At 37.2% G+C, this 16,073-nt stretch overlaps 1 protein-coding gene across 2 annotated transcripts in view; it reads right to left on the bottom strand.

Annotated features, from left to right (window-relative positions):
* Pou1f1 (POU class 1 homeobox 1) overlaps positions 1-14,178 on the bottom strand; it is a 14,230-nt gene extending 52 nt beyond the window's left edge. Inside the window, exons 1-6 of one of the 2 annotated variants that reach the window (XM_036204082.1) lie at positions 14,004-14,178; positions 11,239-11,388; positions 3,840-4,064; positions 1,772-1,936; positions 994-1,054; positions 1-159 (exon numbers count right to left, since the gene is read on the bottom strand). The exon at positions 1-159 is cut by the window's left edge and continues 52 nt beyond it. In XM_036204082.1, coding sequence (XP_036059975.1) covers positions 1-159; positions 994-1,054; positions 1,772-1,936; positions 3,840-4,064; positions 11,239-11,388; positions 14,004-14,145 — 902 coding nt within the window. In that variant the 5' untranslated portion in view covers positions 14,146-14,178. The remainder of the gene's footprint in view (positions 160-993; positions 1,055-1,771; positions 1,937-3,839; positions 4,065-11,238; positions 11,389-14,003) is intronic. The other variant, XM_036204081.1, reaches the window with a different exon arrangement.
* Positions 14,179-16,073: the final 1,895 nt, after the last annotated feature.

Here is a 16,073-nt window from a genome sequence, read left to right as displayed (position 1 = left end):
CTGGTTTTCACCCGTTTTTCTCGCTGCCTTCGGTTGCAAAACCAAACTCGTACGACTTCTTTCTCAAGATTCAGTTCTTCAGCCATCCGCATGATCTCCTGAGAGGAAGGCTTGTTCTGCTGCCCGAAGTGCCTCTCCAAAGCATCCTTAGCTGCAACACTGGGGATGGGCAGTTGGGGGTCGGGGTGGAGGGAGGATAGAGTTGGGGATGAAGTTATGTGTCTTTCATTGAAGTTTTTGGAAAAATAAAATGAAGCTTATCTCTTTCTAAATATTACCACAAAGGAATAACATAGATTCTAAAAAAAAAAAAAAAAAAAAAAGGAACTCATGAAAGACAAATCTATGATTTTTTCCACAGAGGCATGTCTTATTCCAGATAACCTTACCAAAAATCAAAAGGCAGAAAGTAGGGAACCGAGGATCTCTCACTGTATGCCACAAGGGGGCACCAGGTTCTTGACAAAGAAAAGGGATCCTGGGCCTTTCAAAGGACAACTCCTCCCTGCCGACTCATCATGGGCCTGTCATCCCCATCATTTATAATACAGGAAATGGGTAATCAACCACTGAGATAAAGCCTTTTGCTGTTTCCTGTTAGTACTTCACAGAAGCGAAAGTATCACTAAATAATACTCCATGGTTGCAATGAAAGGGATCAGGACAGACCCTAGTCTGACACACTGGTGACTCCTTTTCTTATTTTTAGTTAAGATATTGCATTAGCAGAGTGGGAACTTGTATCTACAAGGACATCCGTGAATTGTCTGCTTCCCATTTTTTTAGGCAAAATGTCTGTGTCAAAGCAGTCAATCAAACAATTCGTTTGAAAAATACTAACTTCATTTCTCATCAATTTAAAACATTCTTGTTTCTTCAGCTACTTCTATTCACCTCATGGGTTATGTTGCTCTTACGCTACACTTCCATGTTGACTCCACGTGAACACTAGGTTTTTCTTTCTCTAGTAAGTGTACTGTCTGGACGGAATACCTGATAGTTGTCCTTCGTTTCCGTTTCCTGTCGTTCGCTCCCACCTTTTCACTGTACAAAGCTGGAACGTGGGCAAGAGAATAAAAAGGGAAAGTCATCTTAGACTAGCATCCTTGGCTTTCAATTTGTCCTTATAAAATTATAGCAAACTATAACTGCTATCATTTCTGTCTTAGATGTTGGTAAGCTGCGCTATTTTATAGTGCATTCGATTAAGAAAGAAAGGATTAAAACAAAATAAATGTAAATCTCATAAAGATGATTTTTACAAACTGTACGTGCAATTTTTTGTTAGACTATTCCTTGTAAATTCTTCCAAGTCTTATTTTTTTTTTTTAATTTCAATTTGTCTGTGTGTGTGTTAAAATACCAAGTTTTTATTCTTTCGGTGGTATTTATTCAACAGACTGGTGTGAACACTAATATCGGGTTGTAAAAGTAGTTCCTGTAAGTTACTCCAGGATAGCATAAAGGCCAAGAAATGTGGATGTTAAAGAATATTCAGTACTTGACACTGATGCTTTGTTTTCTAGAATGCTTCCCCGTGCAGCTCCTGCTAGCCTCAGTAAATTTATTTCTACACTTGCATTACATTGGTCTCCAGCTCCCAGTTATCCACCAAGATATTTATTTTCCATTTCAAAGAGATTAAAAAGCCCTCAAACCTACTGCTTCAGCAAGCATTCTGCTGCCCCTAGTGGTCATTTTGTGACTACACCACAACACAGGCTGCACTAGATAGCCCACCCCCCCTACACCTGCCACCCTCACCCTGTACCTCCAACTTGCTCGGCTTCCTCCAGCCACTTGGATAGTATTGCTTTCAGTTTACATGCATTTTTGAAACTGAGCTGCAGGTTTTCAAACCGGCAGATGGTTGTTTGACTGAATTCAGAGCCATGCACAGCAGCCAAAGCTTCGCCCACGTTTGTCTGGGTGTATCCTGAGGAAGGGTGAGAGACAGCCTTAGCTTCTGCTTCACTGGGAAGACCAGTGCGGGTCCGTTAGCACACACGCTGAATCTCAGTGAATTACTCTTTAAAAATTCTGTGGTTTTACGACTTAGAATTATTGAGGTTTAGCATATAATTGTAAAGTACACTAAGATGTTCCTCCAGTTAATAAATTACTTTTTTTTCTTACAGTCAAAAGGATTCACATGTAAAGAAAATGGTAGTGTGAACAGATACCATGTGCATATTATAACGCTTGATAATGAACTTAGAAATTCTTGGTCTTTTTGATAGTCATATTTGATGACTATCAAATATGATACGTGCTCAAAATATTTGACCCATCAGTTATAGAGTACAAAATGTACGGCAATAGATCAAACATATTTTTATGTATGAATAAAAATTGCAACAATATATTGTTACACCAAATAAAACTAAGATCGAGGCTTACTTTGCCTAAAAACATTTCATTCAAAAAGGCTGGCTATGATTCCACATTTTATGCGTAACTCCAAACACACTTACTGCATTGTTTGGTAAGCAAAAGGTCCTTATCAATTACCCCGAACATTTCTAGAATATAAGGTAAAATAAGCCATCAACATATAATTTTAAACATCCAAAGCAATATTAACAGAACCAAAAATAAGTATGATAATGATGTCTCCTGCTGTTTATTACATGTATTCTGAACATATTATTTCAGGGCCTAGGGCTATATACCTTTATGTGTAATATGAGTGCATATGATGTGCATCAATAAATGTCATTATAAATTACCTATGGCTCATTCCACCAGTTCAGAGGTTTGAGCTATCATTTCAACCCATCAAAAAATACGTTCTTTTATGAATCTGAACCACAATTAGTTGCTATAGTTATTCTATTCTAAAAATACTTTTCAATAGAAAAGGTGCAGTGGCATGGAATAGACAACTCACAGAAAAGAAAATACAGATGATTATCAAACAGTAATGAATAACAATAATGTAAAATGAAGTTTAACACGTCAGCTGCCACTACACTGCTATGCCCCTTTCATTGTCTTCTCCATGGTCCCAAAGATAAAGAGCATACTGATCTTTCTACCACTGTTTACTTATTTCATTGTCTGGTCATTTGCTCTCTGTTGAAGACAGAAGAGATTTTTGTGATGGTAAAGTTTTATACAGATGAGTTTGACACCTGTCAATCTACATTAGTGTTTAATCAATAATTTGGTGCCAGCATTTTCTGTTCGTGTGTTTATACAGATGCAAAAATGCATTTATAGAGTTCTAACTGTGGCGTTGTTTTCATTACTAAGAGACTAAAACCATGTAAGAGACCTAGCTAAATAAACTAGTGTATTTATATTCATAAGGAGGGTAGTTAACAGATTCATACACACCCCCAAGCCAACTCTGGAAAAACTCTAAGGTCTCCAAAATATGTCTGTATGAAAGAATATATGCACTTGCTCATAGATGTGTAACGTAGCTCTAGAAAGATACCCAAGAAACTACCACTGGAGAAGAAGAAAGACAAGCAGATGGTGTCATGCCATTTACACTTTTTCGTCACTCCAAATCATGTGAATGAAGTATCCAATTTTTCAAATAAAATATTAAATAAAGAAGATACTTGAAAGCTACTCTTGAGGTAGGCTAAATTTTAGGAAGTAATATGTACTTAAAAAAATCCATGTTTTTATCCTGTTGAGAATTTACAAGGAGTTAAAGAATTTTGATGTGTTTTAGTTTTCCCAGTTTGACTAAGTTAAATGCACAAGAGAGATAGAGAATGGGGAGTGTCTTTGGCTTTCAAGCACAGTATAAAATATTTCCCAGTAAACAGAGTAAGGATTTGTGAATTAAGTTGCTCAACCCATCTCAGTTAACAAAGGCATACCTAACTTGATTCTTCTCACTTTAAATTCATTGGCGAATTGCTCAAGTTCTCGGATTTCTGGGGAATCCATGTCTATTGGCTCTTCAACCAATTTACTTTTCCGCCTGAGTTCCTGCTTGAATTCAGAGGCTGTGGGGTCCTCCGCCAGGAGAGGCTGGTGCAGGGGAGGAAACCCATGACTCAAGGTGTGATCTGGAAACTTGTAAAGACAAGGGGTTAAACTGCCTGTGGAGAAAGAGAGAGGAAAGGACTGTTGGTAATGATGTCGGTTTCTCTGTAAGCATCACTCTCTGTTAGAACCCAGTTGTCCATAACAACTCCCAATTTGTTTTCAGTGCAGGACTTCATAGTACAGCCCTGGCTTCCCTGAGCTTGCGCAATCCTGCCACCTTGGCAGATTATGTGTAATGCCACATTGACTCAATCTTAACTTTTACACCTTCCCATATGTTCAGTGTGCTAAGGCAGGACCCAGAGTGGGCTTTTAGTTGGTATGAAATGATTCACCTCCCACCTTGCCCAGAAGAAAAAAAAAAACAAAGTCAACGTCAAAGGAGCAAGAGACAAGTTTAAATATCTAAATTATTCTCTAGTTCTCTCTGAGGGTGTAAGTTTCCATTGTTCCTTGTAAAAAGACATGTATTCCTGGGAGTCTGAGGCTTGATTCTAACCAGATTGTATGCATTAATCTCTGTCTTCTTAATTAATTTAAAAACTGGCCTGTAGTGTTTGCTATAACCAAAGCATGAAGTATTTGGACTCTATGCTATCCTGAGAAATTCTGGTAATTGGGAAATTAAGCTTATGGTACTATAAAAGCTACTGTCTGGATGGTAAATGCTTAACTTCCATTAAAGTAAGCATGTCTTTTAAATTTGATAAAGAGATAAAACTTAGATTAAAACACATATGTGTTTAAATTGATTTAATGAGTCAGAGAAACAAAAGACAAGTTTAGAACTTCTGTTAAAGTATTGTGAAAAGCTTTCTTGAAAAGTAGACAATATCGTGGAATCAGTTTCTTTTTTTAATATAATTATTTAAAGAAAAGCAAAAATAAAATGCAAAGGACGGGGCAGTTCTAGACACGAAAGGGAATTCTCCAGGAGGATGCTGCGCTAGCTTGTCTGCACTGACTATATACCCTAGGAAGTGAGAATGTTCTGGAAATTTTACAGATTTCAGTGTTCACTTGGGAAGTAGATTCTGCCTCAGTTCAGGATCCTAAGTGACAAGATGGCACAGGAGGACATTTTTAATATATTTTGTTTCACTTTTTCTTCATTGACAAATTACATTTTTATTATTGGAGATTTCATTTCTGCTTATATTATATTATATTAACAAGTATATATAAACACTTAAATACAAGTTTCATAGATTACATACAGTAATTATTCTCAGAAATAAACATTAAAAATGTATCAGTATACCACAACTGCATTCATGAGTTAAAGAAATTAGTAATAACATAATATGTAAATCTTCCAATAATATATAAATATTTAATAAGCAATAGTAGTGTAAGTCAGCAAGTTTTCAGCTTATATTATTTATATAAGAATATGTAATAATAAAGCTCAGCTCTCTTCAGTAGACAGAATATATTATTTCTCCATGAAAATTAAGCATATGAATTCTGAGAGGTTAAATTATTAGCATGAATAAATGCAGCTACTCTCCAGGTGTGATAAAGGTTTAAGAAAAAAAAAAACTTTTTTCTCTTTTGGTTTATTAAATTTTTTTGTGTGTGAATGTTTACTTGCATATATGTGTATGTACCACATGTATACCTGGTGCCTCTGGAGGTCAGAAGAGGGTGTCAGCTCCCCTGAAACTGGGATCAGAGACAGTTGTGAACCACCATGTAGGGGCTGGGAACCACACTTCTGTCCTTTGCAAGAGCAGCAAATGCTCGTAACCACCGAGCCGTCTCTTCAACCCAAGAGAGAAACTGTTCGGTTTTGGTTTTGGTTTTGGTTTTTTCAAAGCATGCTGCTTTTATGAATTTCCCAGTTAAATTTCTGGATAACCTGTAATAAGAAATGATACTTATGCTGTCCATCCTAGTCACGATTCCCAATTCCTCATGCCTATCACAGTCCTGTGATACTTTATGTCTCCTACGGGACACATCTGTCCATTTTGTATCAGGTTCCTTTTCTATTTAAAACTAAATGAGGTAGAAAGGAAAGGATTTTGTTTTCCCCACAATTTACAACCTAAGAAGTCTCTGTATAAAGAAATCAGTAACTCCCCTTCTGATTAGTAGCTGTCTTAACTACACAGATGTCACGAGAACCACTTTCCACTAACTTAGAAAAAAATGCTACTTTACTCTCCAGTCTGCACTCGGGTAAATCAACCAACTTTCTTTCAAAGTTTTCCTGAATCTAAACACATTTGGTTGCCTCTACCCAATCTCTTTCAGGCAAAACGGTAATGATTTAAAAAGCACATTAGCAGTGTGTCACTCCAGGCAAATGCAGGGGTCGCTTACTTATTACAAACACTCACAGGAAGTGGACATCTAGAAAAGGTGTTTGAATGGAGTCCATGAAAAATGAGCAAGAAATGGTTTAGTAACCACAGTAACAGTGAGAATGGGGTATGTGGTGAAACACAGAGCATATTTCTCATTGTGTAATGAAAAATATTACATAAAGTTTCCACGATTATATCCATTGGACCACTATCTTGATAAAACTTGCCTTCCTTAACTATTCACTCTAGCAGTTACCATCACAATCAGACAGAATTCTGCTCCTAGCTTATGACTCACTCTGGGGAGCGTGGGGAGTGGTGGTATGGTATGCGTAGCAAACTATTTTTCAAAACTTTTCAAGCCTGGATTACTGAAGAACACAGTGATCCCAGGCAGCAGAAATCTCAAAAATGTTTCTCAAAACTTTGGTGTAGCAATACTGTTGTTAGCCTGGACCGGAACCCCTGTGAAAGCTTGGAAATGCTGGAGTTCTCTCCACGCTCTGTTTTTCGCATCAGTGCATACTGATCCATCTTGGCCCTTCTGCATTGTTCTGTGTGTCTTTCTGTTTGGTAGACATGGCAGAAGACATAAATATTTCAAAGCAGGCACGCAGGGGGCAGGGAGAAGTAGATATTGCTTTGCAAGCTATTGACTCAGCCCTTCCAGCGATGGGGTAAATTGCTCCCCTGTATGTGGCTAGCTGTGAGCATCTCAGGTTAAAAACCTGTGGCCTTGAAAGAGTGAACAAGAGTAACAGAAGGACATGGGAATCCATGTCTGCACCGTAACGGTGCACAGGAGCACATACTGAAATCTTCCTACTTATTCTTTCCTTTTCACAAGCATAGGACAAGTACATCATATGCTCAAATTTGATTTTTCCCCCTTCTTTGAGGACTCAACATACTGTCTGAGCCAGACATGGGTTCATTGTTTGACAAAATAAGTCTAATTGGAACACACCCATACCCGTGAGCCCAGAACTTCTCTCCCAAAACAGTGAAGGAAGCTGAGGCAGAGGAAGTTCAGGGTGTTTACAGTCCAGCTCCTTACAGAAGAAGGCTGTAAACTATCTAGAAGGCAACGGTACCACAGTGCTGCTGGAAGGCCTTCACTGGGGAAAAGCCAGAAGTCTTCAGAGTGATTCTTCCCTAGAATCCCCTTCCATCCTGGGACAAAAGCAAAGGAAAACAGGAAGGATGACCCAGAAGGGAGAAAGGAAAAGGGAGGGAGGAAGGAAAAACAGAAGGCAGGAAGTTAAAGGGAAAAACACAAGGAATGAATGAAGGGATTCCTATGACTTTATTTCATTCCCAAACAGAAACCTTTTTCTTTTCCTTTCCATGTAAAATGTATTTTTCCCATAAGAACTCTCCCTCCACTTCGAGGATTCGCTGCTATGTCCCATGCCCTGCTGGGTCCTTGGTCTTTGCCATGAGGCTGGTGGGCCAAGTTACCCTGGGATGGTGGACAGAACGGCCTCCACGCTTGCCTCCTAAACTTCACTCTGCTCTAGAAGCTGAGAACCAAAGCAGCCCAAGAGACTCAGGAGCCCGAGTCTGAGCATTCTTTGCTGGCAGTGTGCTCAGCTTGGTTTCTTCTAGCAGAGGTAGTGAAGAACATTTGTAATTCCCTGGTGTGGTTTGGACTGTGGACTGCTGACGTTAGAGCTAATTACTAAGGGGTAGAGAGGAAGAAGTAAATGACCACATGTCTATCCGAGGAGGACAAAGAAGAATGCAGTTATTTCAACAGGAACCTGGTAGAGAGGTCTCATTAGTTCACGGTGATGCTTTTTGCTGTTTCCAGCCCAGCCAGCCATTCTCTTTAGCTTGCTGCTGCCTGGACTGTTACAGGGAATTCATCTAAGGATATAAATAAATCCTCCTCACCAACCTGACAAAAAGCACTATATCCCTTCCCTTCCTTTAGTATTTAATAACAAAATACTAAAATGAAATCATCAGAGTTTGGGCAGTATAACAGCCGTATTAAAATATTCCACATCCTTTGAAACAGTTATTCTGGTAGTGGTCCCCTCGCAGATTAAACAACACCAAACCTGCCCATAAAGATGCTTCTGTGGACCTTGAGGGAGTGGCTGACATTTCAGAAAATTCAAACGACACGATCGGGTTTCTCCCGTCTGTTTTATGCCTTGCCTTCCCCATTTTTGAATGGCTGTATTTTATGACTCAATTTGTGAAGCTTCCCTGGGAAGGAAAGTAGGAAAATTCAGAATTGTGTAAGGTTTAATCTGCAATGAAGTGCACGCTAATGCTGAGTACATGTCAAGAACCAGGCGTTCTGACAAATTATGAAGCATATAATATTTTAATGACATCTCTCTCTGAAATATTCAAATACAGTCTCTGTGCACCATGATGAGGCTTCATTTTAGTGACAAAATACAATTCAATTTGAAGGCTACAATGATACCTCTAAATCTTGGTATGACAATTGTGTTCATAGTAAGTCTTTTTCACGGGTCCTTTCCTGTGACTATGTTGAGATGAAATAAAAAAGAAAGAAAAAGAAAGAAAGAAAGAAAGAAAGAAAGAAAGAAAGAAAGGAAGGAAGGAAGGAAGGAAGGAAGGAAGGAAGGAAGGAAGGAAGGAAGGAAGCTGAATGGGAAAGAGGGTGTGCAGAGGGCAGTCAACTGCCTCTCAATGGGACCCTGGCCTGCTGCCCCAGTGTGAGTGCAGGCTACATTATCAGACTCCAAGGCTAGCTATAAACTCTCTAGATAACTGAGGGCCACTTTATTCAGTACAAGGGAGGTGGTACTCAAAGGAATTAGGACAGGGGTATAATTAGCCACTGGTCTGTGACTGGTGAGTGTGTGTGTGTGTGTGTGTGTGTGTGTGTGTGTGTGTGTGTGTGTGTATGTGCATGTGTGTATATGTCAGTTGGTTTGGTTTTCACACTAACTTAAGTCAAAGGGCACAAGCCTCCTCTTTTGAGGAAATATGGGGACTGAGGTTGCACAGGGATTCCTGGAAATCACCATGACAGAGCTTTCCTCCAGCAGAGAGCAGCATGTGACCACAGGCTGGATACTTTCTGTTTAGCTCCTCAAGGTCCCATGAAAGCCAAAGAAAGCGTTATACCTCCCTCCACTCTGACAGCTAATTGTGCATGTTCTGCTAATCCACAGCAAATATCGTTGGTCAGTGGGGAAGTGTTCTTGTTGTTTACAAATACTCTTTAAGTAGATGGTTTGTAAGTGATGGATTTTTACAAGGGATGGAAAAAGCCCTGGTGTTAGATACCCCTTTATTATTGAAAAGTAAAACCAGGTTGGAGAGACAGCTTTGGGGTTAAGAGCACTGGCTGCTCTTCTAGAGCCTGCATTTGATTCCCAGCTCCCATAGGGTGGCTTACAACTGCTTATAATCCAAGTCCCAGGAGATCCGATAACCTTTTATGGCTTCTGTGAACAACCCTTGAAAATGATACACAGACATACATGCAAACAAAGCACCCATACAAATAATAAAAATAATACCTTTTTAAAGAAAGAAAAACCAAGGTTTATAGGCAATCATTAAGAACACAACTCTTTGAAGTAGTGAATAGGGAGGTGAAGGGGAGATTAGAAGGGGGAAAGAAAATGATTAAAATTTATTGTATGAAAACAAATTAAATAAAATATTTTTAAAAAATATATCAGACTTCATTTTACCATAATGGTTAAGATGTGGATTTATACAGAAAGGCTAATATTCTCATTGTTTTATTTGGAAATCTCAATGTTTTACTGAGAAATTACAGATTAATGAACTAAATTACTTGTTTCATTTCATTTAAATATTCTCAGCATATCTCTGTGTTTCTCCATGTATAATTGCTAACTTGGAGGAAAAACATGAGTAAATTTCAAAAGATTTCCTTCATATTTGATTCCTTATCCCAAATTTCCACAGTCTCTCTGTCTGTTTCTCCTCCCCACCTCTTTTACTGCTGGTTCTTGTTTTATCCCCTGATGAGCATTATTTTCTTGATGTAATAACATATATTGACTTACTAAATATTTCCTTCAGAACAAACTCACAAATAAAAATCTGTGAACAATGTTCCATATTCTTTAAAGTGACTAAATTATTTTCTTTAGTCATGCCCCCAAATTAAGTAGTGAATTTGGTGGTGAGTGGACCTCATAGGGCAGGTGTTCTCACTTCTAGGAAGCCAAGCTATCGATGTACTTATGCCAACACCAGTGAGTTGGCATTCATTATACTTGAAAGAGGGATGCTTCATGTCTCCCGGAAAGTGTGCCACTTCACCTACACCTAGGAAGGACCACCACAGCCTGAAGTAGCCAAACATCAGGCTGAGCCTTCAGTTTGTATCTCATATTTATTTTTACAGAACAAGTATACAAAGGCTGTGCTGTGGTGAAGGCCATGCTCCATAAATCGTGGTGTCTGAAGGAGCAGCCACTAGACAAACAAGAGTACTGGCCACTGGAAATGGAGCTGACTTAGCAGAGAAACTGAATTTTCAATTCTTATTTTAATTAACTTCCATTTAAATTGAAGTAACCACGTGGGTTCTTCTTGCTGGTACAGCATAGCTGCAGGGAATCCCACAGAGGAAATAACAAGTAGCAACTAGCAGTTTAATGGTAGCAAATTAAAAAGCAAACCAACAACAACAAAACCGTACAAAGCTCATGCAAGAGACAGAAACACTGGAGTATAGAGTTGTGTAGGATAGGGCCATGAGGCCCACCTCTAGGTTTCTGGTCAGGTTACACTTCTGCAAGGGACAGATCTACCACTAATTTCCAAGCCAAAAAAAGGGAAGATCAGAATTTCATGTTATACTCTTTCACCATTCCCTCTGGTCCAGGAAATCCAACACCATTTCCCCCAATTCAACACCACATTTGAAGATATTTTTTCTTACCTGCCATCACTCCATAGGTGGATGGCTGGTTTCCATAGTGACAGGAAGGCACAGAATAATGAAGTCCTGTTGCTGTATTTCCCATAGTTGTCATCGAGAAATATGTGTGCAAACATTTAGGAGTTTGGATCAAAGACAAAATAGACGGGACTGGTAAGAAAATGTATGAGGATTCAAGACACATTCAACTCATTTCAAAATTACACATTTATGTGATTCTTAAATTGTATACTTTCTTCCTCACTGGCAGTTTTCTAATGAGCAGATAAAGTCAGCCAAAGGTTGTCTCAAGTGATGAGATCCTGTATCATCGAACTAGACTTGTATGGTCTATGTTGTGGCTACAAGTATCTCATGAAGAGAAGTGAGAGGAGATTGGAGCTCAGCTTTTTGAGATTTGTACAATTCTTGCGGGTTCCTTCCAGGCTAGATATTGTACTACAGCTATTGCAAAGTAGTCTGAACATCATTGTGTAGCACAGTATTATAAGAAAGGTGTATCTGGAAGAGCAAACACCTAAATAGACTCTTGAATAATCATAGCTGATAAATTTGCTGTTCCTTTTACTAAAGAGAAAATGCCAAAGTAAGTATTCTCTTGTGTAGATACAATCATAAAAATACTGCTGTTTTCAGGCTTTTATGAGAGCCCTGCGATAGTGTTTAGTCCAATTATGTTGGATTGCAGGTTTTCTGCATGCATGACATTGATAGAAAAATTTTAATGATAAAGTCAATCAAAAAATAAGTTCCTTTATTGCTGAAGGTTGTGTATACACACATAATTCCATGCATACATGTGTACTTCCTAAAATTATTGTGCATTTAGAAATAAGATATAAACTATAAAACATATATGAAGTTTTAAACACAAATCAACATTTTAACAGCAGGACACAATAAAACTATCAGCAAAAGTTTCCCTATGTATTTACTTCCTCATTTTTCTCTCATATCCTAAATATAATTTATAATGTAATATATTATAATAATATAATAATTGGGTCATTATTATAAACATAATTTTTTCAAATAAATAGAATATATAATTGGGAATACATGAGATAATGATTAATGACATGAGATCTTTTTATAGAATAAATACATTTTGTCTAAGTGTAGAACAGTATTTCATTGTAAATATCTGCATAAGTTTCTACTCTGTGACTGATATAGAGAGATATGAAGTAATTTTCCCATATAATGGTTATGTAGAGCAATTTTAGTATTCATTTACAAACATTAAATGAATTTTAACTGTATTTAACACCTATGGGCTTTCATTAAAATATATATTTGTAATTTTTTACTTAACTAGATGTATATATAACTAAAATTTTATAGAAATTTTATAAATCACTTAAAAATAATTAAAGATAACTTTTAGAAATTATTTTTATTTATAAGAGTTAAATTTGTTTTTTGATTTTAGGAAGTTGGATAAAAGATAGGTTAAATACTTTGTTATGTATTTTTAAATAAATCAATAGAACTTAAAAGCTACATCATTTTGCTACATCATTATTTTAATCTTAAATTTTACTTTCCTACTGATCAAATTTTTTTAATTCTCAGTCTATAAAATGTGTTATTTTAAAAGTATGGTTATATTGTAATCATTTAGATTATTTATGGGACTACTTATAGGATTATTATAGGATTAAATTACTCTATTATTATATTTTCCATCAAATATGTTTTAGTACATTCTCAAAATTACCTTTAAATTGAACTATGGGAATCTTTAATAGATTAAGTGATGTTGGTAGAGTACATATATCTAAACTCTTCATTATTTAAAACCAGCCAAAGATGAATGAGAAAGCTTCACATATGTTTAGAAACTGCCTAATTATCATAAAAAGCTGTTTGATTGTTTTAAATCATAAAATAAGCCCAAACTTTAATTTCTATAAATATAAAATTTTATTTTTCTCCATGAGAGTCAATTATATTTTAAACAAATGAAAGATGAATCCAGTTTGCTGTTTCATGGGAGAAATTGTTAGTCCAAGGCTCCAGCCATCTGTAAACTGACTTTGAGCCCAATTGTTATTGCATTAAGTGCAAATATATTAGCAAAAAACATACATTTGCTTGTGCCTAGATAACATGTTTTGATCCCTATTTTCATTTAGGAATGTTGAGTAAAGGCTCAGTCAGTAGAGCATGAGACTCTTAAGTTATTTCTAAAACTCAGTCTTAAGGAAGCTTAAATCTCTCAACTCTAAATGCTATCTTGCTTTCTTTTCTAAGTTTAATACTATGTATTTTAATGCGAGTTTAATAAAGCATTTAATTACTTTATTCATTAAAGCTCACTTTAATGAATGGTTTGGTGTTGGGAATTTTTTTGGTTTATTTTTATAAGGTTTATGTTTGTTTAAAGACAGTAACAAATATAATTCAAAAGTGAAATACATTTTTAATATAAAGTAGTAGTACCTATTGAACATTAACTATTTTAGAATATTTCATTTTGATCTTTATCCATAAACATCCATAAACATTTAGTTTTCACAATGAAAAATACTCAAGCTCACTATTTGTTTATGTAGTTCTGGATTGCAAAGCAAAACCAATAAATAGATAAATGATTTCCCTTACTAATTTTTTTTAAATTCTCAGTCAACTATATTTTTACAATATCCTTAATATTTAACTAAAGCAAATTAAAGGAGGGGCATGGAACAAAGAAATTATTCACTACAAAGATTCACCACATCCATTCTGAAAGCTGTAGGCCCAGGCATGGAAGTCAGTACCTGTAGACATCACGTTGGTGGCATGGGTGGAGACTGGGAGACACTCAGCAGTACTGTGGTGCATTATCAGAGGCAGAGTAGCAGAGGCATCAGAACTCAGAGGTATAAAGGTATCAGCCGAAGTGAAAGATTGGCAACTCATTCCCACAAGAGAGTAGAAAAATAAGACCCGCTGCTTGCCGGCTCACTTTTATTATATTACCGTATCAAAGGGCCGATTCACTTCTCCCTACCTGCATATATACATCAGGAAGGCTCTGAGGCACCTGGAGGGTGCAGGCTAGTATTTATACTGTGAGGAAATCCATTTATACATGTTAATGTTTTTTTTTTTCTCCCGAGGAGTGTTGCTTTGTCAACTCGAACTGTCTTTCTTACCCAAATATTATCTGTGCCCAAGGAGGAACCTGGTTGTGGGGTACAAATTGAGGGGAAGGCAAAAACAGAAACTTCATTTGCCATCTTTAATAAATAAGACCTTTGGGGAAGAATCAGGAACTTTGAAATTTTTTTCTTAAAGGAATGAAGTGACAATGTATTGAAAACTAGGTGTCTTTTGGTTTCTAATATAATACAAGTTTTAAATATGAGATGTTTTTCTCTTTGCTTACTTCTTAAGTAACATTCAAAGTAGTATTAAAGTGAGGAAATGCATACTATAAAATTTTAGGAAATGGAGTATTTAAGGGCTTGTGAGATGGCTCAGTGGTCAAGGTACTGGCCACACAAGCCTGATGACCTGAGTTCTGTACCCGGAACATGTTGAAAGGTGAGGAGAGAACTGACTCCACAAACTGTCCTGTGCCCTCCACCCGAAGGCCATGGCATGTGAGCCCACACATATACACCATGCAAACACACACAATAATAGAAACAGTTGTTAAAGAAACGAAATGTTTAAGTTGACACTTAGGAAAGCCTGTGAGATGAAATATGACAACACACGCATGTGCTGTGGAGTTTTAATGCAACAGTGCATGTTTTTGAAAACAAATGAGAACTATTCAAAGTTTTCTGGTAAGCATACAGTGGGACGATTTTAATATACACATTAATGTGCACAGACGACAAGCAAAGGGACGCCATCTTTCCCTTGACTTCAATGTACTCATTAAGAACTACCAGTTCGGGGTTGGGGATTTAGCTCAGTGGTAGAGCGCTCGCCTAGCAAGCACAAGGCCCTGGGTTCGATCCTCAGCTAAAAAAAAAAAAAAAAAAAAAAAAAAAAAAACCTACCAGTTCTTCATCTCCATACGTGATGTACCATTCCCCCTGATAAGCTAATCTGAGCCACAGGCTAGGACTTCGGTTATTCTACTAAAGATGTTGAGGTAATAATGTTAACACTGGATACAAACTTCACACCCAAGATATAGTGACATGTTATGAGAATGAAACACATGCATAGTCAATTCCAACATAAACATCAACCTCAAGATACTTTAATTCTGATGATTTCTGCATATGAATGGTATATTGGATTTTTAAGTCACTGTGACATACACCTGAAGGGAACAATTTTGATAAAGAACGTCTACTCAGAGGTTTCAGTCCATGGTCAGCTGGCTCTGTTGCTTGGACAGAATTTAAGCATAATGCTGCTGGGGTCAGAGCATGTGATGGAGCATGGTGCTCACTAACTGAAAAAGGTAAGAGAGGGACAAATATGAAAGGCCAGGCTACAAGGAGCTCTTCAAAAGCACACCCCAAAAGGCCTACTTCCTCCAACCAGGCCTCACTTCCCAAAATTTCCATCAACTCCAAAAACAACGCCCTAGTTAAGAACCCAGCCCATGGGCCCATTTCATGCCCAGACCACAGCAATGAGTGAACTCACTACTATTGAGAGAATGTTAACAAGAGTAATATAGAAAATGGAAGTAAAAGCAGGTATCTGACAGCACTGAAATGAGGGCCACACTTCACCAGTATCTGAATTCTTTTACTATGGTGTGCTTTGAGATAACTTAGAATTGATTGCCTCATGTTAAACTTATTAATAGTGACATCACTACAACTTTAAGAATCATGGACATGTTAGTCAGTAAGCAGTAGGTATCTTGAACAAAA

Source organism: Onychomys torridus, chromosome 12 (genome assembly GCF_903995425.1).
Source record: "Onychomys torridus chromosome 12, mOncTor1.1, whole genome shotgun sequence".
Taxonomy (NCBI): Eukaryota; Metazoa; Chordata; class Mammalia; order Rodentia; family Cricetidae; genus Onychomys; species Onychomys torridus.
The sequence above is the reverse complement of the archived record's forward strand: the minus strand, read 5'-3'. Positions and strand labels throughout refer to the sequence as shown.